This window comes from Rhinoderma darwinii, chromosome 1 (assembly GCF_050947455.1).
Source record: "Rhinoderma darwinii isolate aRhiDar2 chromosome 1, aRhiDar2.hap1, whole genome shotgun sequence".
NCBI classification, from domain to species: domain Eukaryota; kingdom Metazoa; phylum Chordata; class Amphibia; order Anura; family Rhinodermatidae; genus Rhinoderma; species Rhinoderma darwinii.
Window position 1 is genome coordinate 505,812,795 of NC_134687.1, and position 23,714 is coordinate 505,836,508.

At 44.6% G+C, this 23,714-nt stretch overlaps 1 protein-coding gene across 1 annotated transcript in view; it reads right to left on the reverse strand.

Moving 5' to 3' along the window:
* SNX2 (sorting nexin 2) overlaps positions 1 to 23,714 on the reverse strand; it is a 72,063-nt gene that overhangs the window by 32,387 nt on the left and 15,962 nt on the right. The window contains exons 2-3 of the mRNA XM_075836217.1: positions 11,915 to 12,032; positions 5,595 to 5,758 (exon numbers count right to left, since the gene is read on the reverse strand). Of these exons, the coding sequence (XP_075692332.1) occupies positions 5,595 to 5,758; positions 11,915 to 12,032 (282 nt within the window). The remainder of the gene's footprint in view (positions 1 to 5,594; positions 5,759 to 11,914; positions 12,033 to 23,714) is intronic.

Here is a 23,714-nt window from a genome sequence, read left to right on the forward strand (position 1 = left end):
GGAATCATACAACACATTCACAACTAAACACACACAATATCATTACACATTAATAAATAGTGTTTGTAGAATCGGCCCATTATACAGAGATAAGGAACTTTACATGGGCTCTGTTAGTCTCTCAGCAGATTGCCGAGCTCTGGCACAGGAATAGGAGGTTACACGTGAGAGGCCTGCTCTGGGCAGCGAACACACCACGTCCTTGATGAATGCCCCTAACCCAATAGTGTACGGCCGTGCCCCTAACCCAATAGTGTACGGCCGTGCCCCTAACCCAATAGTGTACGGCCGTGCCCCTAACCCAATAGTGTACGGCCGTGCCCCTAACCCAATAGTGTACGGCCGTGCCCCTAACCCAATAGTGTACGGCCGTGCCCCTAACCCAATAGTGTACGGCCGTGCCCCTAACCCAATAGTGTACGGCCGTGCCCCTAACCCAATAGTGTACGGCCGTGCCCCTAACCCAATAGTGTACGGCCGTGCCCCTAACCCAATAGTGTACGGCCGTGCCCCTAACCCAATAGTGTACGGCGGTGCCCCTAACCCAATAGTGTACGGCGGTGCCCCTAACCCAATAGTGTACGGCGGTGCCCCTAACCCAATAGTGTACGGCGGTGCCCCTAACCCAATAGTGTACTGCTGTGCCCCTAACCCAATAGTGTACTGCGGTGCCCCTAACCCAATAGTGTACTGCGGTGCCCCTAACCCAATAGTGTACTGCGGTGCCCCTAACCCAATAGTGTACTGCGGTGCCCCTAACCCAATAGTGTACTGCGGTGCCCCTAACCCAATAGTGTACTGCGGTGCCCCTAACCCAATAGTGTACTGCGGTGCCCCTAACCCAATAGTGTACTGCGGTGCCCCTAACCCAATAGTGTACTGCGGTGCCCCTAACCCAATAGTGTACTGCGGTGCCCCTAACCCAATAGTGTACTGCGGTGCCCCTAACCCAATAGTGTACTGCGGTGCCCCTAACCCAATAGTGTACTGCGGTGCCCCTAACCCAATAGTGTACTGCGGTGCCCCTAACCCAATAGTGTACTGCGGTGCCCCTAACCCAATAGTGTACTGCGGTGCCCCTAACCCAATAGTGTACTGCGGTGCCCCTAACCCAATAGTGTACTGCGGTGCCCCTAACCCAATAGTGTACTGCGGTGCCCCTAACCCAATAGTGTACTGCGGTGCCCCTAACCCAATAGTGTACTGCGGTGCCCCTAACCCAATAGTGTACTGCGGTGCCCCTAACCCAATAGTGTACTGCGGTGCCCCTAACCCAATAGTGTACTGCGGTGCCCCTAACCCAATAGTGTACTGCGGTGCCCCTAACCCAATAGTGTACTGCTGTGCCCCTAACCCAATAGTGTACTGCTGTGCCCCTAACCCAATAGTGTACTGCTGTGCCCCTAACCCAATAGTGTACTGCTGTGCCCCTAACCCAATAGTGTACTGCTGTGCCCCTAACCCAATAGTGTACTGCTGTGCCCCTAACCCAATAGTGTACTGCTGTGCCCCTAACCCAATAGTGTACTGCTGTGCCCCTAACCCAATAGTGTACTGCTGTGCCCCTAACCCAATAGTGTACTGCTGTGCCCCTAACCCAATAGTGTACTGCTGTGCCCCTAACCCAATAGTGTACGGCTGTGCCCCTAACCCAATAGTGTACGGCTGTGCCCCTAACCCAATAGTGTACGGCTGTGCCCCTAACCCAATAGTGTACGGCTGTGCCCCTAACCCAATAGTGTACGGCTGTGCCCCTAACCCAATAGTGTACGGCTGTGCCCCTAACCCAATAGTGTACGGCTGTGCCCCTAACCCAATAGTGTACGGCTGTGCCCCTAACCCAATAGTGTACGGCTGTGCCCCTAACCCAATAGTGCACGGCTGTGCCCCTAACCCAATAGTGCACGGCTGTGCCCCTAACCCAATAGTGCACGGCTGTGCCCCTAACCCAATAGTGCACGGCTGTGCCCCTAACCCAATAGTGCACGGCTGTGCCCCTAACCCAATAGTGTACGGCTGTGCCCCTAACCCAATAGTGTACGGCTGTGCCCCTAACCCAATAGTGTACGGCTGTGCCCCTAACCCAATAGTGTACGGCGGTGCCCCTAACCCAATAGTGTACGGCGGTGCCCCTAACCCAATAGTGTACGGCTGTGCCCCTAACCCAATAGTGTACGGCTGTGCCCCTAACCCAATAGTGTACTGCTGTGCCCCTAACCCAATAGTGTACTGCTGTGCCCCTAACCCAATAGTGTACTGCTGTGCCCCTAACCCAATAGTGTACTGCTGTGCCCCTAACCCAATAGTGTACTGCTGTGCCCCTAACCCAATAGTGTACTGCTGTGCCCCTAACCCAATAGTGTACTGCTGTGCCCCTAACCCAATAGTGTACTGCTGTGCCCCTAACCCAATAGTGTACTGCGGTGCCCCTAACCCAATAGTGTACTGCGGTGCCCCTAACCCAATAGTGTACTGCTGTGCCCCTAACCCAATAGTGTACTGCTGTGCCCCTAACCCAATAGTGTACTGCTGTGCCCCTAACCCAATAGTGTACTGCTGTGCCCCTAACCCAATAGTGTACTGCTGTGCCCCTAACCCAATAGTGTACTGCTGTGCCCCTAACCCAATAGTGTACTGCTGTGCCCCTAACCCAATAGTGTACTGCTGTGCCCCTAACCCAATAGTGTACTGCTGTGCCCCTAACCCAATAGTGTACTGCTGTGCCCCTAACCCAATAGTGTACTGCTGTGCCCCTAACCCAATAGTGTACTGCTGTGCCCCTAACCCAATAGTGTACGGCTGTGCCCCTAACCCAATAGTGTACGGCTGTGCCCCTAACCCAATAGTGTACGGCTGTGCCCCTAACCCAATAGTGTACGGCTGTGCCCCTAACCCAATAGTGTACGGCTGTGCCCCTAACCCAATAGTGTACGGCTGTGCCCCTAACCCAATAGTGTACGGCTGTGCCCCTAACCCAATAGTGTACGGCTGTGCCCCTAACCCAATAGTGTACGGCTGTGCCCCTAACCCAATAGTGTACTGCTGTGCCCCTAACCCAATAGTGTACTGCGGTGCCCCTAACCCAATAGTGTACTGCGGTGCCCCTAACCCAATAGTGTACTGCGGTGCCCCTAACCCAATAGTGTACTGCGGTGCCCCTAACCCAATAGTGTACTGCGGTGCCCCTAACCCAATAGTGTACTGCTGTGCCCCTAACCCAATAGTGTACTGCTGTGCCCCTAACCCAATAGTGTACTGCGGTGCCCCTAACCCAATAGTGTACTGCGGTGCCCCTAACCCAATAGTGTACTGCGGTGCCCCTAACCCAATAGTGTACTGCTGTGCCCCTAACCCAATAGTGTACTGCTGTGCCCCTAACCCAATAGTGTACTGCTGTGCCCCTAACCCAATAGTGTACTGCTGTGCCCCTAACCCAATAGTGTACTGCTGTGCCCCTAACCCAATAGTGTACTGCTGTGCCCCTAACCCAATAGTGTACTGCTGTGCCCCTAACCCAATAGTGTACTGCTGTGCCCCTAACCCAATAGTGTACTGCTGTGCCCCTAACCCAATAGTGTACTGCTGTGCCCCTAACCCAATAGTGTACTGCTGTGCCCCTAACCCAATAGTGTACTGCTGTGCCCCTAACCCAATAGTGTACTGCTGTGCCCCTAACCCAATAGTGTACTGCGGTGTGTATGTAGGGTACAATAACACTGACCAATAATAAAAGGATAACAATGATAGTATTAGGTACAGTTAAAATTCCATTAATCTGGCACCAATGGGATTTATTAGAACCTTCAGCCATAAGAAATACAATAAAATCTGCAGCCATCACTTGAATCTCCTTATTGGTTTTCCTTTTTCAGTATTTTACATTATATTGCAGTTCTGTGCTGGATTAGTCTCTGCATCCTCCATTACGCCGGTATTATTTTCCTGGACGCAGTGCGTTACAATGGAGGATGCGTCTGGTCACATGCTCCTCCATCTGCAGCCATATTATAGACAGTAGCAGCGGCTGGCTGATACGGTGGTCGTATGGCATGGCTTATGAAAGCAGGAAAACGGTGCTTAACTTCATATAAATACAGATTTGTATGTTTATTAACTCCTTAATGACCAGGCCTGAAAAGGACTTAATGGCCAGCTACATTTTTCAGTTTTTGCCTCTCTGCCTTTTAGCAGCCATAACTTTTTTATTTTTCATTGATGTGGCTGTATGAGGACTTATTTTATGCGGCGAGAGAATTATTTTTTTTTCTGCACAGTTTGGGGATAGAAAAAAATATATATTTACTCTGAGTTATAGAATTTTTTTTGCTGAAAAAGCTATTTTTATTTGTTATCCCGTTCGAGTTCGCTAAATAACCTATTATGGTCGTGAAGCCACCTATGTGTAGGTTTTTTGTTTTTATGTAATGTATAGGCAATAAAATATATTTTATGCAAAATAATAACTTATATATATAAAATTATTTTTCTTTTTTTTTAATCCCATTAAGGGATAACTTAATATACAACTTTATTTTTTACTTATAATGTATTTGCATACTCTTGTAAGCTAATACATTACACTGTGTCACTTTGAAACAGGCTTCTGTTAGGGCAGCACATAGTGTGCCCTAACAGCAGGCAAACTGAAGACAGCCCTGGGTTCCCCCCGTCTCTGATCGCGTCACCGGTTTTCATGCTTAGATCATGCTGCAGTCATGGACCGTGGCGATCAAAACTTTGAACAGATGGGGGTCAGAATATTTTCCAATCCCAGCTGTATTTAGCAGGCTTCTCTACGTTCAGGAGAAGTTAGTTAAAAGGGTTGTCCACCGGATAGGTCATCAGTCTGTCATCGGTGCGGGTCCTACACCCGGACCCCGCACCGATAAGACGCTCCATTGGCCTGCGGGCACCAGATGTTGGGGCACATAATGCTATGTACGGAGCCCAGAACCATTTGGCTCCATACATAGCATAGCAGCCGTGCTGCAGGTCTGCTCCTCTTCACTTGAAATGTAAAAGATTAAAAAACATGAAACATACGCTTAAAATTTTTAAAAAGGCTTAGAAAATTAGCTAGTAAAACGCCTGGATTTTAGAAGCTGTTTTTTCCTGAAATCATCCACATATTTTTCAGCCTGTAACATATGCCATGAACATGAGTGGGAACAGCGACGCTCCCTGTATAGCGAATAGCAGCCTAAAAAATTATTTCATCAATATAGCACGGACAATTTAGAATATCTTCTGGCACACTCTGTATCAAAACTTGGGCGTTACATGTGCCTTCAACTCCACTAGTCAACCCAAATAGCCAAATCTTGATGTAGCTGCTAATGTTACTAAACTATTCATATGTATTATTCGGTGTGGTTACCCCTTTAACTCATATAGTTCATTTACAATGCAGATCGAAGCACATCCACTCAGAAGGTCTTGGGCTTTGTTTAGGAGAGTGCTTTTGCATGCATATATGGTTTCTTTATTTCACTGGACTCAACAGTTCTGTATAATGCTGCTGGTATATAAATACAGGAGAACAGAAGTATCTGCAGGAACACATCATAATAAAGAACATCAAGGTCTGCCCTTACCTCATCCCTAGAACGATCGTAAATAACAGGTGCGGAAATATTGATCGCTTCCATTCGTGGGGTAATGAGTGAAGGGGGTGTCACAGGAGTGATGGCGGGACTGGGCTCTGAGGAAAGGATCAGGTCCCTCTCTGGACTATCCAGGGAAACTTCATCTGTAGCTTCTAAGAGAGAAATCATTGTGAATAAGAAAAAATGAATAAAAATTAAAAAAAATAAAAAGAGAGATATATATATATATATATATTAAATTTGAATAATTCTAGAAATGGGTCTATCCAGCAGTAAAGTCAAGGCTGCACAATCATCAGCGAATAAGAAGTCAAGTCATGTGATCTTTCATTGCCAATCATAATTCCTCATAATTTATAGATTTCGCTAGCAGATTTTTCATAGTTCAATATAGGAAATGTTCTTGCTCCAATACTCAGGTATTATCTTCTACCTCAACGTTTTTCTGTCTATTTTCGATGTTCAGTGTCCCTTTGAAGAACATCTTTCACACAGTCATTATAAATTCATATGTAAAGTCAGTAAAAGAAGCCGTCTAGAACATAATTCACTCATTGCAGCACAGATTTAGAAGATCTTCTGGTCCGCTCTGTAATAAGTGCTATATAGTTACATGTTTTCAACTCCCCAAGTCAACCTCAATAGCCAAATCTTGACGGTGTTGCGACTTTGTCTGGTAACAATGGTTTAATGGAAATAAAGGCACAGCCAGTAGGTGTCTGGTACAAGGTATGGTTACTAGACGTCTTGTAGGGTCATGCACAGTCCGGCTCTGCCACTACAGACATCTGATCTTCCCATGAATGATCTAGTCTGGTTAGTTGAATGAATCTTCAGACTCCATTTAGATCCATAGTCCGTATTCTTCTAAACATATCCAATAAGAACGATCCTCTAGATTCAAATGGGTGACTATGTACATTGTGACCAATTGCCTTACATTGGCTCTGATGTTGTAATAGGCATAGCCAGCTGGTATTAACACTTATGATAAAGGCTGGTTACAGATCTAAAAACATATTAACCAACGTAGTTGGCGGTCGTGATACAAGAGAGTAATTTAATTAGCTATACCGCATAGGAAATCATTATTTATGCTGGGTTTCTCAGCACACAATAAAACTCTATTCAGATGACAGGGTCAGAGTGTTGGCCGATAAAAACACAGTTTTGGTCCGTTTTTCTCGGCCATTTTGCATCCGTTGTACATCAGTTTTTTTCCCTGTACGTTTTAAAAGCATTTGTAATTTTTTTTGCCACACTCTTCCCTCTGTAGATCATGCCACACACTGCCCTCTGTAGATCCTGCCACAGCCCCCCTTGTAAGTAGTGCCACGCAGCCCCCCTGTAGGTAATGCCACACAGCCCCACCTGTAGGTAGCTCTACACAGCACCCCCCCCCCCCATAGATGGCACTCCCCTACCTTTCTGTAGATAGGGACTTTTCCTGGAACAGTGGTGCTGAGTTCAATGTCCATATATGGACAGTGAAGTCAGGGACTTCTCCTGGAACGGAAACACCGGCTACAGCGCCGGGGATTCCACTTCAGAAGTCCCTGACGTCACTGTGTCCATATATGGACAGTGAAGTCAGGGACTTCTCCTGGAGTGGAGTCCCCAATCCCCGGCCACAGCGTTGCCGAAGCGGTGGCCGGGGATTGGGGATTCCGCTCCTACAGGGAGCAAAAAAATACCCTCCTCCTCATCACATGCAATTCGCACTATGAGGAGGAGAAAGTAACGGAAGACACGGCCGTCACTCGGAACACAGAGTGATGGCCGTGTATTACCCGGCCCCATAGATTTCTATGGGAGTCTGGCGGCCGGTCGAAAATAGGGCATGTCTTATTTTTTGACGGCCCGGTTTATTCGGTCGCGTGAATAGCCCCATTTAGGGTCTATTGTTCCTACTGCGGCCGTGTGACGGCTGTTTTTTGAACGGCCGTCAAACGGCCGGGAACCACTTTCGTGTGAATAGGGCCTACATTTTTTTACAGCCTTCCCTGTATATGGTCATACAGTAAGAGCACTACAAATGTTCTAGAGAAGAATACGCCGATCACAAACATGTTACCCTCAGATAGGGCAGCATATTCAAATCTAAAAGGAAATCGGTCAGCAGTTTGGAGGACTCAAAATTGCTGACAGAGCGAAATAGGGAGGGCATTGTAAACATACCGACGTTTGATTCCCCGGGCGCAGTGGTCATGCTACTACTCTCTGCTCTAAATGACGACTCTAGCGGCCAATGAGGAGAGCGCAGAGCCACCTCTTAGATCAGAGCAGTGGGGCTGGCAGCTTACATTGCAGGAACATCAACCCCTAACCTGCCACAGTAATTTTTCATTTGTTTCTCCCCACCTTCCAAATTCCATAACTTATTTATTTTTCCGCAAAAAAAAAAAAAGCTCTCAAGGCTACTTCGCCGGGGCAAGTTGTCGTTTTTCACGGCACCATATATTGTACCACATAACTTACTGGGAAACTGAGGAAAAAAATATTTGTGGAGCGTAATAAGCAAAAACGGTTACTCCCCCATTATTTTTTGGTTTCGTTTTTACCGTGTGATAAAAACAAGTTAAGTTTATTCTGTGGGTTGATACAATTACTGCGATACCAAAGTCAGCTTTTTTATGTTTAAGGGTATGTGCACACACACTAATTACGTCCGTAATTGACGGACGTATTTCGGCCGCAAGTCCCGGACCGAACACAGTGCAGGGAGCCGGGCTCCTAGCATCATAGTTATGTACGATGCTAGGAGTCCCTGCCTCGCTGCAGGACAACTGTCCCGTACTGTAATCATGTTTCCAGTACGGGACAGTAGTTCCACGGAGAGGCAGGGACTCCTAGCATCGTACATAAGTATGATGCTAGGAGCCCGGCTCCCTGCACTGTGTTCGGTCCACTACTTGCGGCCGAAATACGTCCGTCAATTACGGACGTAATTAGTGTGTGTGCACATACCCTTTGTTTTACACGGAAAAATGGATTGTAAAAAAAATAAAAAAAAATAAAAAACAGCTTTGTGTCACCATATTCTGAGAACCAGAACTTTTTTTATTTTTCCATCAACTGAGCAATCTGAGGGCTTGTATTTTGCAGGGAGACTTTTTATTAGTGCAATTTTGGGGTACATAAACTTTATATTCCATTTCTTGGATGAGGTGTCAAAAAAAGGGTTTCTGGAGATTTTATATTTTTTTTATGTTTACTGCGTACATACAGTGCAGGTTAAATAATGTTATATTGTAATAGTTTAGACTTTTACGGGATGCGGCAATACCAGATATGTGATCATTTATTTTTTTTCTACCTTACTTTTTGGGGGAAATGGCAAAAAGTTTCTCTATTGAGTGCGGCACCTAAGGGGTTAAATGAGCAGACACCCCCTTAAGTGGGATACTGCTCAATTGCAGCGTTTGTCGACTGTAACTTCCAGCCAATGCCCTCAACCTATGGAGGGGGCTCAGGCCGTGAGCACGCTTCATACTTTCCCTCCTGGCCTTCACCGTATATGGCGAATGTCGGGAAGGGGTTAAACATAGTTTTCTTGGCCATGCAACTTGCATGACCAAGAGAAATGTTATGTTTGCGATGCCCTAGCCCTCCCGTATATCGCTCGGTCAGTATAGATCCCCTTTCAATCATCCTCTCAGTGCATGCTGATAAGTTCCATGTACAGTCATGTTTACACCAGTTCTTGATCTTGAAAGTGAGATAAAGTGAGTTATGAAACCACCAAACCAGGTAAGACGAGAAAAAGCCAGAACAATTATTACTAATGACAAGTCAAGGATTTGGTTTCCTTGCCTCTGCACTTTCCCAGAAAGAAATAGAAAATTGGATTAACTACATTTAGTCCTACATTCAACCGTGTCATCTTACAATACACAAATATATACTGAATATATAATGAGGCAAAGTAACCAATATATTTATTAACCCCTTAATGACCAGGCCTAAAAAGGTCTTCATGAGCAGCTACATTCTTCTGTTTTTACCTCTTTGCCTTTCAGCAGCCATAACTTTTTTTTCTTTTTCCATTGACGTAGCTGTATGAGGACTTTTGTTGAATGTGGGAGAAATTGTATTTTTTTTGCCGCAGTTCGGGGGAAGAAAAATTTTTTTTTTTTACGTGTGAATATAGGAAAAAGCGATTTTCTGCATTGTTTTTCTTGTTTATTTTTTATCCCGTTTACGTTTTACACTAAACATGTTAAATTAATTCTTTAGGTTATTACGGTCGTGTAGATACCTAATATGTGTAGGTTTTTTGTTTTTATGTAATGTAGGGGCAATAAAATATATTTTATGCAAAATAATGGCACTTTTTTTGGGCATTTTTTTAATTTATTTATGTTCCTTTTTTTTTTTTTAATCCCATCAAGGGATAACTTTACGTACAACTATTTTTTACTTATAATGTATTAGCATACTCCTGTATGCTAATACATTACACTTTGTCACTATGACACAGGCTTCTATTAGGGCACCACATAGTGTGCCCTAACAGCAGGCAAACTGAGCAGGCAGCCCTGGGGTCCTTTCTAGGTACCCAGGGCTGACTGAAGAGGGATTCTCCGGTCTTTGATCATACCACCGGGTTTCCGATGACTAGATCATCAGTGTCTTCTACAGCGACGCCAAAATAAGTCGCTGTAGTCGAAGCACATGCACCGCCTGCCGGCAAAAGATGGCGGTCGTTAACGAGTTAAACTAAAATGCAAACTGCTCAGAACTCAGTGACAAGATGTGTCAGATACATTCCCTTTAAAGTCTGGGTATCGTCAGAAAATGACCTATTGTTTAGGTCACTTTTCTATGTTCCAAAGGATATGCCACAAACGTCTGATTGATGCGGGTCCCACCTCTGGCACCCGCACCCATGTCTCGAAAAGGGATTCCCCCAAACATGTCCCATCTGGTGAGGCGGCCACTGGTTCACATTATGGTGATCCCGTGATGGTCATAGCTCCCCTGCTCCCCCTCCTTGCACCATGACCTCTTAACAGGCCATGACTAGAACACTCTCCCATAGAAATCAATAAGTCATCTCCAGATTACAGGTTCACGTGTCCACTGTAAAGCAAATCTGTGCTCTAAACCGCACCTAAGACAAGATGTTTGACCCCCATGATCATGTTCAGAAAGAAATAAAAATAATCAAATCAGAAAATGAAAACAGATTAAAAAAAAAATAAATTATGTTTCACTATCTGGATTTAATTAGTTAAAAAAAAAACAAAAAAAAAAAACGTAAGTACTGCTGTTTGGTATGCTAGTAAAAATGTAAACCCGTCTTTAACCAGTAATCACTAAAGATTACTATGTAACCCAGGGTAGAATAGTGTCTACTAGAGGGCTCTGCTTTTACATGAAGCGTAGGTTCACCAATTATATTAGGAAATTCCTTAATTTAATGCAGCTTATATCCCTACAGCTCTGCTACATTATGATCAGCGACTTTAGTGAGAAATCCACCGCCATCTTCATTGCCAAACATTAAAAAGGGACCTCTACCGATCAACAGAACGAAGGGACAGTGGAGCTTGCAGAAGCAATACGATAGCTACGTCCATGCGAGTGCAGCAAGTACCACTAACACTTCCAGGGGCGGACACAGAGAGAGAGCAGAGTGCCTTGTGCAAAAAGTATATAGGCCCCATGCTTTCACATAGCTCATCATACAGAACCTGTATGTACCTTTCACAATCCACCATTAACAGTGAGCTATGAAATTCATGAGCTCACATGCAATCTGACAGTAGTCTGCTGCTGTTGGGGTATGTTTACATGGAGGAATTCTGCGACAGAATCCGGCGTAAAATTCCACCTCCCATTAATTTCAGTTGATTATTTCAGCTAGCGGGAAAAAGAAGTGTCCTGCTCGATCTTCAGGCGGATTCCGCCTGAACCTCCCATTGATGTCAATGGGGGGGGGGAAATCTTCCTGCCGTCGGCAGGGATAGTTCCGCGATGGGGTTTTCGGCGGGACACACCATGCAATTTCCGCCATGTGAACTAGTCCTTAAGGTGACAGTGGGCTCCCCACCTACTGGGCCCCTGTACGTTGCAAAGGCTGCACATATAGTACGTCCGCCCCTGGATCCTACATCTGCTTATCGGTGGAGATCCCAGTGGTCTTATGCCCACCGATCAAACGGATGGTCTAGTGTAAGCATAGGCCACCAATGTAATAGCCATGAAGTCTTTTTATTGTTCTGTAACATAACAGCATCAGAGAATTAATTTGCTTTCCTTTATGTATAATCACTTTGGGAAAAAAACAAACTAATAATAATTACCAGCAAAAAGATCTTCCCGGTCATCAGTTAGAACAACTTCTGTTTGTTTGGGGCCATTGGAATTTGTACTGATATCTTCTGTAGGTAGACTGGCAGGCTCAGGAGAGGATGGGCTGGACTGGAAACGAAAAAAAAAAGAATGAAAAATGTAATATATACTATTCCCCAGGTCTAGCTGTGCATATAAAGCAGCTGACTCCATCCTTTTCATAGTAAATTCTAAAAGGAAATGGTTTTAAGTGTCAGCACTTTCCATTTCCTAAACCTGGAAACAGAACAATAAGCAAGGAAATGTTCCAGCACAAAAGTTATCAGGTCACAATCACTACACCAGCTAAAAACAACATAATCCAAAAGAGCATCCCGGCATATAGATGTATAGTCAGTCGCAGATGTAATTATTGTCCAATTGATATCCCTAAACAGTGTATATGGCAAAGGAACAAATTAGGTCTCATTTAAACCATATTTAGCACTCAATTTAAAAATAAAATAAAAATTGCGGTTATGTTGTGGCTAAATATGGTTTAAAAAAAAATAATCCTCAAAAAAAAATAAAAAAAAATGCCACAAGTCCGCAAGCTACACCTGCTTAAAGGAGTTATCCGGGAAGTGAAATGTTGTAATTCTGACATCATGCCAGAAATACCATTCGTCACCAGAGCCCCGCTGAGCCCTCTGATTGGCCACATTGGTTACATGCTACGTGTAGGTTAGCAACCACCAGGAGTGCCGCCGGAGCCTTAGCGCTGTATCGCCATGGGCAAGGATAGGTAAGTATTCCTTCTTTGGTTTATATATTTAATTTGCCTGCCCCTAATAAACAAAAAAAAATAAATCACTTCCCGGATAATCCCTTTAATAACACACAGAAAAAAAAGGCTATACAGGGAGTCTGTCAGCACTTTGAGACCCTGGACACTCAACAGCTAGGGTGTAAAGCAGTATAAACATACGGTACCTATGTTGCCAATGTTAGACCTCGTATACGTTTTTAAAAAGTCGTTTTATTCCTCCACGTATACAAGGTCTAACATTGGCAACATAGGTATGTTTATCCGGAGTTACACCTTAGCGGATATGGGGGGGGGGGGGGGGGGGGACGACTCAAAAAAGTGCCGATGGACTCCCTGTAAGTAAGCAAAAATACTTCATACTTTCTATAAATACGATGGGTTAACACTGCAGATGATTCCGTTTGATTTATAAAAACAAAAAACCCTTGGAGTAGATCCCAAAGAGAGAAGGAGAGATTTTGGCATCAGTTCCCACATTGTCCTACGCAGTTTCACTACAGAAGGTCACAGAACCCAAACCTCAAACCCACGATATGGACTTTTTTGTGTTCAGGTGCATTTTTTTCAAGACTTTATGCTCTTAAAATGGATTACCCAAAAAGAATTGTGCAAAGTCGCTAAATTATCTGGGTGAGTTAGTACATTTCTTCTCTGAGTCAGGACAGTTTTTGGTGGGGTGATAGTGAACAATATTTTAACACTTTATTACACAAATATGTTTGTAATTTACACTGGAAAACAGCAAAAGCGCTAATTTGACAAATTCAGCAGAAACTCAAAAACACCAAGGGCCTCGTTCTCAGATTCATTACCAGAGGGCAATTATTTCCTGCAGCTCACATGGCGCCAACATATTCCACAGGGCTGCACAGGGAACGTTTTTTTTTTTTGTAATAGAACAATGTAGCACGATGTTTAATGCAACTTTTTTATTGGGTTTATATATATATATATATATATATAATTATTTTTTTCCCCTCCTTTTTGAGAAGCTATATGTTGCACTGAAACCCGAATCTGTGAGCTGGACAGACTGCTTCTGTGATAGCAGGTCGATCCAGCGGTTATCGAACACATCTAGGTGTGCTGTCCTGTTCTACACTCTGGCAGCACACAAAAGTGAACAACGCTCGTCTGAATAGGGCCTTACTGTTTCTACCATGTTCTGGACTCTAAAGGGATATTCGTGCAGATATCTAAAAATCTACTTTACGAAGCGGTCCTTGTAAAAAGAGAGGAACATTTATATGAGACCATGAGATCAGGCATGCATCCCCAATAACACTAGGTACATTACATTCCGCCACTATAGGACATGGTATACATAGAGTAAGGTTTAATAACCAGATGCACAATTCACTGTGGGGTTTTTTATTTTGGATTTTAGCACCACTGTAATAAACCAGGGATTTTCAAAACTTTGCGAAAATAATCTGTTCTCAGCTATTCAAAGCCCAATGCAGTCCCAGAGCCTGAATGTTTAATGATCAATTAAAAAAACAAGCATCTTTCCAAATAACATTTGCCTACTGTAGCATTTCTGCAGCGTTAATGAGCGCAGTCTGTTATTCTGTGGCGTATCTTGGAATGGCGATAAAAAGACGAAGCCACGTTATCTTATTTGTGAAGATTTACTAGTTCAAAATGTATTGTCTGTTGACCTGAACATATGAGTAGTGCATTAAACTGTACCTATGTGTTGTGACTCAAAGGCTATGGATACCTTTGCAGCCTTTTTTTAATCGCATTGTATGTATTTTATTTAGTAAAACATTTACAGTTGGTTTTATGTTAAAAATTTGGGTCCGTTTGTCTTCTGCAGCTTCTATGTCTTACAATACAAGCTGCTGGATGCCATTCAGTGCTCATTCCGTCAGATGAGCTTACTGTGGGGTCAGTCTCCAGGCCATCCCTCTGCTCTCCTGAACGCTTATCTAAGCTGACATCTTTACATTAAATAAAAATAAAGTGGTTGTCCAGTTTCAGCAAATTTTTGTATAACTAAAAGTTATGCAATTTTCCAATATATTTTCTGTATCAACCTCTTCCTGCTTTGGCCACTTTTGACCTTCCTGACAGAGCCTCATTTTTCAAATCTGACATGTTTCACTTTATGTGGTAATAACTTTACCTATCCAAGCAATTCGGAGAGGGTTTTCTCGTGACACATTGGACTTTATGTTACTGGCAAAATTTGTTCGATACATTCAGTATTTAATTGTGAAATACACCAAAATTTAGTGAAAAATTGCATAAATTTGCATTTTTGTAAATTTAAATGTATCTGCTTGTAAGACAGGAAGTTGTACCACACAAAATTGTTGCTTATTAACATTATGTCTACTTTAGGCATCATTTTTTTAAATATCGTTTGATTTTTCTAGGACGTTACAAGGCTTAGAACTTTAGCTGCAATTTCTCACATTGTCAAGAAAACGTCAAAAGACTATTTTTACAGGGGCCAGTTCAGTTGTGAAGTGGCTTTGAGGGCTTTATATATTAGAAACCCCTGAATAAGTCACCCCATTTTAAAAATGTCACCACTCAAAGTAGTCAAAACAGCATTTAGAAAGTTTCTTAACCCTTTAGACTTTTCACAGGAATTAAAGCAAAATAGGTGAAATTTACAAATGTCCTTTTTTTTGTTGCAGAAATTCATTTTTAATCCATTTTTTTTGTAACACAGAAAGTTTTACCAGAGAAATGCAACTCAATATTTATTGCCCAGAGTCTGCAGTTTTTAGAAATATCCCACATGTGGCCGTAGTGTGATAATGGACTGAAATACCGGCCTCAGAAGCAAAGGAGCACCTAGAGGATTTTGGGGCCTCATTATTAGAAAATATTTTAGGCACCATGTCAGGTTTGAAGGGCTCTAGCTGTGCCAAAACAGTGGAAATCCCCCAAAAGTGACCCCATTTGGGAAACTAGACCCCTCAAGGAAATTATCTAGGGGTACAGTGAGCATTTTGACCGCACAGGTTTATTGCAGAAATTGGAAGTAGGCCGTGAAAATTAAAATCTTCATTCTTTCAAAGAAAATGTAGGTTTAGCGATTTTTTTTCTCATTTCAACAAATACTAAAGGAGAAAAAGCATCAAAGTTTTTAAAGCAATGTCTCCCGAGTAAAACAATACCCCACATGTAGTCCTAAATGGCTGTTTTGGCACACGGCAGGGCTTAGAAGGGAAAGAGCACCATTTGGCTTTTGGAGCTCAAATTTAGCAGGAATTGTTTGCGGAGGCCATGTCACATTTGCAAAGCCCCCCAAGGGACAAAACATGGGAAACCACAAGTGACCCGATTTGGGAAACTACACCCCACAAGGTATTCACCTAGGGGTGTAGTGAGAATTTTGACCCCACAGATGTTTAATAGATTTTATTAGGATTGGGCAGTGAAAAGAAAAAAAATATTTTCAATAAGACGTAGCTTTAGCTCACAATTTTTCATTTTCGAAATAAATGAGAAAAAAACAAAAAACGAACCACAACGTTTGTAAAGCAATTTCTCCTGAGTACGGCAATACCTGATATGTGGTCATAAACTGCTGTTAGGGCACACAGTTGGGCTCAGAAGGGAAGGAGCACCATTTGGCTTTTGGAGATTTTACTGGATTGGTTTCTCGGCGCTATGTCGCATTTGCAAAGCCCCTGTGGGACTAAAACAGTGGAAAACCCCCACAAGTGACCCCATTCTGGAAACTACACCCGAGCGGGGCATAGGAGGCTTCCGTTGCTGGCAGACCGGGAGGTAAGTATTAGGCCTCCGACCACCTTTGCAGCCACCGGCAACATAGCTGAGGTGCCGGTGGCTAAAAACTCCTCACATGCTGCGATCTCTATTGAACGCAGCATCTGAGGGGTTAATTGGCCGGATCGGATGCTAGCTCCGGGCCTGACTGATACTTCAGGGTGCCAACAGTAATATACAGCTATCACCCGGCGGTGATGGTGCTGGCTCAGCTCCTGAGCCCGCACTATCACCGCGACGTAATGGTAATGCGTTTTGCGGGAAGCCCTGCCCAACAGCGCCGTATATATACAGCAGATGTCGGGAAAGGGTTAAATGAACAATGTATTTTCTGTATTAAATTTCTCACGGTTTTTAAGATCTCTGCTTGTTGTTATTCAGTAGAAACATTCATAGTTACATACATATAGTTACATAGTACAGCTGAAAAAAACACATGTCCATCAAGTTCAATAGAAACATTTCCAGTGGATAAAATTCTGTCCATGGTCATGTGCAAAGGTGTCCATAGACTTTACAGTGTAGCTGCAGTTGAGACGAGTGATGCCTAACGATACTTAGCCAGTGTATACTACTAGCCTTAACAGGGTAAATCAGAATCATTATTTGTGTGCTTTAACATCACGGTGTGTATTATCATTTTATTACAACTTTAATGTGTGCACGATACCTGTACTGTGACATCACCATGTGCATTATTCCTGTGCTGTGTGACATTACCGTGTGCATTATTCCTGTACTGTGACATCCTGTGTGTGTATGATCATACCTTAAAGGCTATGTAAACCTTAGAACTTTTTTTTTTTTTTTAAATAAATCAATGTATTTTAAACAACTTTGCAATTGTTTTTTTTATTAAAAAAATAGTCTTTACTTTTTAAGATACAGCTTCGATGTATCCTGTATACATAGCTCAATCCTACGCAAGACACAGTTTATGTATCCAGGATACATAGAAGCTGTATCTCAAAAAGTAAACACCATTTTTTAATAAAAATTGCAGTGTTTTAAAATAGGATAAACTTTTTTTTTTTAAATAAAACAAAGTGGTCAAATGTTTACATAGCCTTTAAATGTGACATTACTGGCTTGATTAGGCGTTTAATGTGACATCACTGTGTGCATTATCCCATGTTTTGACTTCAGTGGACTTTGTACATTATACTTTGACATCAACATGGTTTTGTGTTTTTTTTTTTTTAATCCTTGTACTTTGACATGACAAAGAATTATGGCTAAAGAATAAAAAAAAACAAAAAACACAACAACCAGGATGACAGAGAAAGGTGGTGTGGCTCAAATCCCCTGGTGATTTCCTGCAGTCTATCAACAGGCTACACATTGTTCTATGACTCCAAGCCAACCACAGAAACTTGATTTGGGTCCACACCTATACACCTGAGGCAGAATTTTGGTAAATAAAAGTTTAATTCTCTGAGGATCTTGGTATAATAAAAATTATCCTAAAACACTGGGATGTAACTATGAAAAATAAATGCTGCATCCCATTCTATTAACTCTTTGGTGGTTTATTTTATATCAAATCACATTGCCCCTTCAGTTATCTATGCCTAGAGGTTCTACTCTCAGGATTCTAAGGATCTGATTGGCTACAGGTCGTTTATCCCTCACCTTTATCACAGGTCTCAGGCTCTGAGCACACACCTCTCCCCAATACCATGTCTGACTGTAATGATAGACCGCTTTAGCGCCCTGCTGTATCAGCAAAGAACTGAGCAAGGGAAAGCCCCAATCTCTGCTAATCGGCGATTACAAAAAAAAAAACATACAAAAAGTTTGGGTAAAATTGCACTATGGGTTCAGCCAAAATGTCCTCAAATCTTCTCCTTTGAAGTAGTCAATACAAAAGTTCTGCCTAGATACCATTTATAACTGTAAACAATTGGAGAAATAGTGTTAATTGTATAAACCAGATATAAAGAGTGCCCCCACCGGTTAGTCGTATACTCAACAGTAAACCGAACATGCACTATGCCCATTACACACAGGGCTGACAACCTACTATTCTGTTTGGGCAGAACATATTTTTATAGACAAAATGAACCAAGTATTGTAAGTAATATACATCTATAGCTCAGAATAAGAATTTGAACACATCCACAGCATTTAGGCCCCCTGCACACAACCGTGTCCGTAATCACAGTCCGTGATTACGGGCACGGCCGGCCGCTGATATCCACCCACATTTGCGGGCCGTGCTCCTATATAGAGTATAGGAGCACGGTCTGTAAAAAGCAAAAAATAGGACATGTCCTATCTTTTGCGGAGCCTTTCTACGGAACTGTGTTATATCAAGTTCAAAGTCAACGCAGCAGTCTACCAGGAAATTTTAGAGCACTTCATGCTTTCCTCTGCTGACAAGCAGTGGCGTAACTACCGCTATAGCAACTGTAGCGGCTGCTACGGGGCCCGTAGCATGAGGGCCCCCCCACCCCATGGCCGGAGGCTCCGCTAGCAGCTGCTATGGCTGCTACAGCGTGACGCCACTGAAGGGGTTGTTCCTACAAAAGACATGCATCCTCTATCCACAGGATAGGGGATACATGTGTGATCGCTGGGACGCCCAGCGATAAGGAGAACGGGGGACTTCCGGGGTCTGTCTGCAACTCCATAGAAATTACTTGCGCGCATGCGTGACCAGCGCTCCTTTCATTTTTATTGAACTGCGCAGACGCCGGAAGTACGAGGTTAGTCATGGAGAACTTGGGGGACTTTCGGTCCCTAGTTCTCACTATCGCTGCCAGCGATCACACATGTATCCCCTATCCTGTGGATAGGGGATACATCTCTTTTGTAGGACAAACTATAGGCCATTTGGGGGGGGGGGGGCGGGTTGTATGGCGCCATCTACAGGGGGGGGCTGTGTATGGCGCCATCTACAGGGGGGGGCTGTGTATGGCGCCATCTACGGGGGGGGCTGTGTATGGCGCCATCTACGGGGGGGGCTGTGTATGGCGCCATCTACAGGGGGGGGGCTGTGTATGGCGCCATCTACAGGGGGGGGGGCTGTGTATGGCGCCATCTACAGGGGGGGGGGCTGTGTATGGCGCCATCTACAGGGGGGGGGGCTGTGTATGGCGCCATCTACAGGGGGGGGCTGTGTATGGCGCCATCTACAGGGGGGGGGCTGTGTATGGCGCCATCTACAGGGGGGGGGCTGTGTATGGCGCCATCTACAGGGGGGGGGCTGTGTATGGCGCCATCTACAGGGGGGGGGGGCTGTGTATGGCGCCATCTACAGGGGGGGGGGCTGTGTATGGCGCCATCTACAGGGGGGGGGCTGTGTATGGCGCCATCTACAGGGGGGGGGCTGTGTATGGCGCCATCTACAGGGGGGGGGCTGTGTATGGCGCCATCTACAGGGGGGGGGCTGTGTATGGCGCCATCTACAGGGGGGGGGCTGTGTATGGCGCCACCTACAGGGGGGGCTGTGTATGGCGCCACCTACAGGGGGGGCTGTGTATGGCGCCACCTACAGGGGGGGCTGTGTATGGCGCCACCTACAGGGGGGGGCTGTGTATGGCGCCACCTACAGGGGGGGCTGTGTATGGCGCCACCTACAGGGGGGGCTGTGTATGGCGCCACCTACAGGGGGGGGCTGTGTATGGCGCCACCTACAGGGGGGGGCTGTGTATGGCGCCACCTACAGGGGGGGGCTGTGTATGGCGCCACCTACAGGGGGGGCTGTGTATGGCGCCACCTACAGGGGGGGCTGTGTATGGCGCCACCTACAGGGGGGGCTGTGTATGGCGCCACCTACAGGGGGGGCTGTGTATGGCGCCACCTACAGGGGGGGCTGTGTATGGCGCCACCTACAGGGGGGGCTGTGTATGGCGCCACCTACAGGGGGGGCTGTGTATGGCGCCACCTACAGGGGGGGCTGTGTATGGCGCCACCTACAGGGGGGGCTGTGTATGGCGCCACCTACAGGGGGGGCTGTGTATGGCGCCACCTACAGGGGTGGCTGTGTATGGCGCCACCTACAGGGGGGGCTGTGTATGGCGCCATCTACAGGGGTGGCTGTGTATGGCGCCACCTACAGGGGGGGCTGTGTATGGCGCCATCTACAGGGGTGGCTGTGTATGGCGCCATCTACAGGGGTGGCTGTGTATGGCGCCATCTACAGGGGTGGCTGTGTATGGCGCCATCTACAGGGGTGGCTGTGTATGGCACCATCTACAGGGGTGGCTGTGTATGGCACCATCTACAGGGGTGGCTGTGTATGGCACCATCTACAGGGGTGGCTGTGTATGGCACCATCTACAGGGGTGGCTGTGTATGGCGCCATCTACAGGGGTGGCTGTGTATGGCGCCATCTACAGGGGTGGCTGTGTATGGCGCCATCTACAGGGGGGCTGTGTATGGCGCTATCTACAGGGGGCTGTGTATGGAATATATAGGGGGGGCTGTGTGGTGGAATCCATAGGGAGGCACTATCTACAAGGGTGGGTTTTGTGATACCCAGTGGAGGGGGGGCCCCAGTCAAAGGTTTGCTATGGGGCCCAGTGGCTTTATGGAGATGCTGATTTCATTTTCCAGCAGGACTTGGCACCTGCCCACATTGCCAAAAGTACCAATACCTGGTTTAATAAGCACAGTATCACGGTGCTTGATTGGCCAGCAAACTCGTCTGACCTAAACCCCATGTAGAATCTATGGGGGTATTGTCAAGAGGAAGATGAGACACCAGACCCAACAATGCAGACGAGCTGAAGACCGCTATCATACAACCTGGGCTTCCATAACACCTCAGCAGTGCCACAGGCTGATCGCCTCCATGCCACGCCGCATTGATGCAGGAATTCATGCAGAGTCGGAGCCCAGACCAAGTATTGAGGGCATATACTGTACATACTTTTCAGTAGGACAACATTTCGGTATTAAAAATCATTTTTGAAATTGGGCTTATATAATATTCTAATTTTCTGAGACACTAAATTTTGGGTTTTCATTAACTGTTACCATAATCATCAACATTAAAATAAAAATGCTGGAAATAGATCACTCTGTGTGTAATGAATCTATAATATATGAGTTTCACTTTTTGAATTGAATTACTGAAATAAATTAACTTTTTGATGATATTCTAATTCATTGAGAAGGACTAGTATGCCCAATTGTCAGAATTTCTGGATTAACGGATGCCGGATTACAGGAATTTATGTTGAGAGTTAACATCTTGAGTACAAATCAAATTGTCCGTAGTCTTGGTTCTAATAAAACTGTAATATTAAAACTGTAGGTGCAATGAGGATTAGAAAACTGCACACTTCTTATCTAAGCCATGGCCTTGAGCATGAGACAGACACACGCCTTTATAGAGGGAAACGTGAGTAATCTAATCAGAACTGCTTGATAAATAATTCAGAACTCTAACCGCCTTCCAACATTATACAGCACTTGGGTCGAGTCCCTGTATATCACACTGTGCGCCATATAACAGGAGGCACACATGACTAAAGGGGGTTTTACACGGACGATTATCGGGCAGACGAGCATTCATATAACACTCGTTGCAAATAATTGCTCTGTGTAAACAGGGGGGGAGGATCAGCAGATGAACAAGCAAACGATTGTTCGCCTGCTTTTCGTATAGTTTTAAAAAACGAGAATATTATCGTTGTCGGCAGCACATCTCCCTGTGTAAACAGGGAGACGCGTTGCCGACATGATAATAATGGATGCGGACGAGCGATCTGAGTAACGACCGCTCGTCCGCACCAATAGCTCCGCGTGACAGGAGCAAACGAGCACCGATCAACGATGTCTCATTGATAGACGCTCGCTGCACCGGCCGGTGTAAAAAGGGCCTTAACTGTGGCCGCAAACATGGCTCAAGTCAGAGCATTTACTGAATAAACAATTATATCTATGTCAGCAATTCCCCAAAAAAAAAATAAAAAAAAAAATTATACATTTTCTATAAATATTGAAAAGGTGTAGCTATAGGACCTTCATGTAATAGCGTACGGTTTACAGGAGTGACTATGCTCCTCTTTTACTTTACAACATCCTGACGTTTTCATCAGTATATGTGGTGCCATATAAATAGATTATTTTTATTCAGTAATAACCACTATCTAAGAAGGGAGATCTATGCAGGATCTGTCTTCAAGCTGATCATGTATGTTGAGAGAAGAAAAAAATATATAGATATCCATTAGGAGATAAGTGGTGAAAAAAAATCTTAAACAAACAGAATGGTAAAAAAGTATTATAACCAAGAGCTGCATTCACAATTCTGCAAGCTTCAGTGCAGACATCCACTTAAATTCCTTACCTGTTCAATGTCTGCACAGAGCTTTCGGTGTTCATATGCATTCTGGGATATGTAGTGTTTATACCCAGCACTGTACAGTAGTGTGATTCAGTAGGACACTCAGATTACTGTACAGAGCTGGGTACAGCGCTACACCTTTCAGATTACAAATAGTCATAAAAAGATCTGTGCAGATATTGAACCAGCAAAGAATGCTTGTGGATTTCAGCTCTGGTGTCTGGAGAATTGTTAATGCTGTGCTACACTATAGGCCTCCTGCACACAACCGTAGCCATGTGCACGGCCGTGATTTTCTGGTCCGCCAGCAGAGGAGTGTCACCCGCGAGCCGCCCGCAAATCGCGGGCCGCACACATGGCCGCACACATGGCCGCACACATTATTTCCTGAGCCTGGACCACAGAACACTGCCGTAATAAGGCTTGCCCGTTCTTTCTGCGGTCCAGGCTCCTGGGCCATGCACAGACCGTGGAAACCACGGTCGTGTGCATGGGCCCATCGGAATGAATGGGGCTGCAATTCCCCCGTGGATTTTCAGGGGAATTGGGCCGCAAAAGCACGATCGTGTGCATGGGGCCTTAGACTTATCAGAAATTCATACAAAAGAAGCAATATGTAGAATAATATAAAGAATATCTAAACTGTTTCAGTGGACATACTGTACACATTAAAACACTGATTGGTTATCAAGATTAATTTAAAACTAAAGAGGAGCAAACCTTTAATAAAAATAAAAAAATGGACTTGTCACCAACGCGCAAATTTTCCATTACGGAGCCGTATTTGCCGTAAACAAGTCAAACGTAGGAGGAAATGTTAGAATACAAAGTAGTATTTTTATACTTATACTCACCAAATTTGTCTCCGTAAAAGAAAATGTACCAGTCTTGCTGTTCAAGTACTGGCGATCACATGATAAATCGCGTAATAACCAGTTGCCCATTAGGGCTT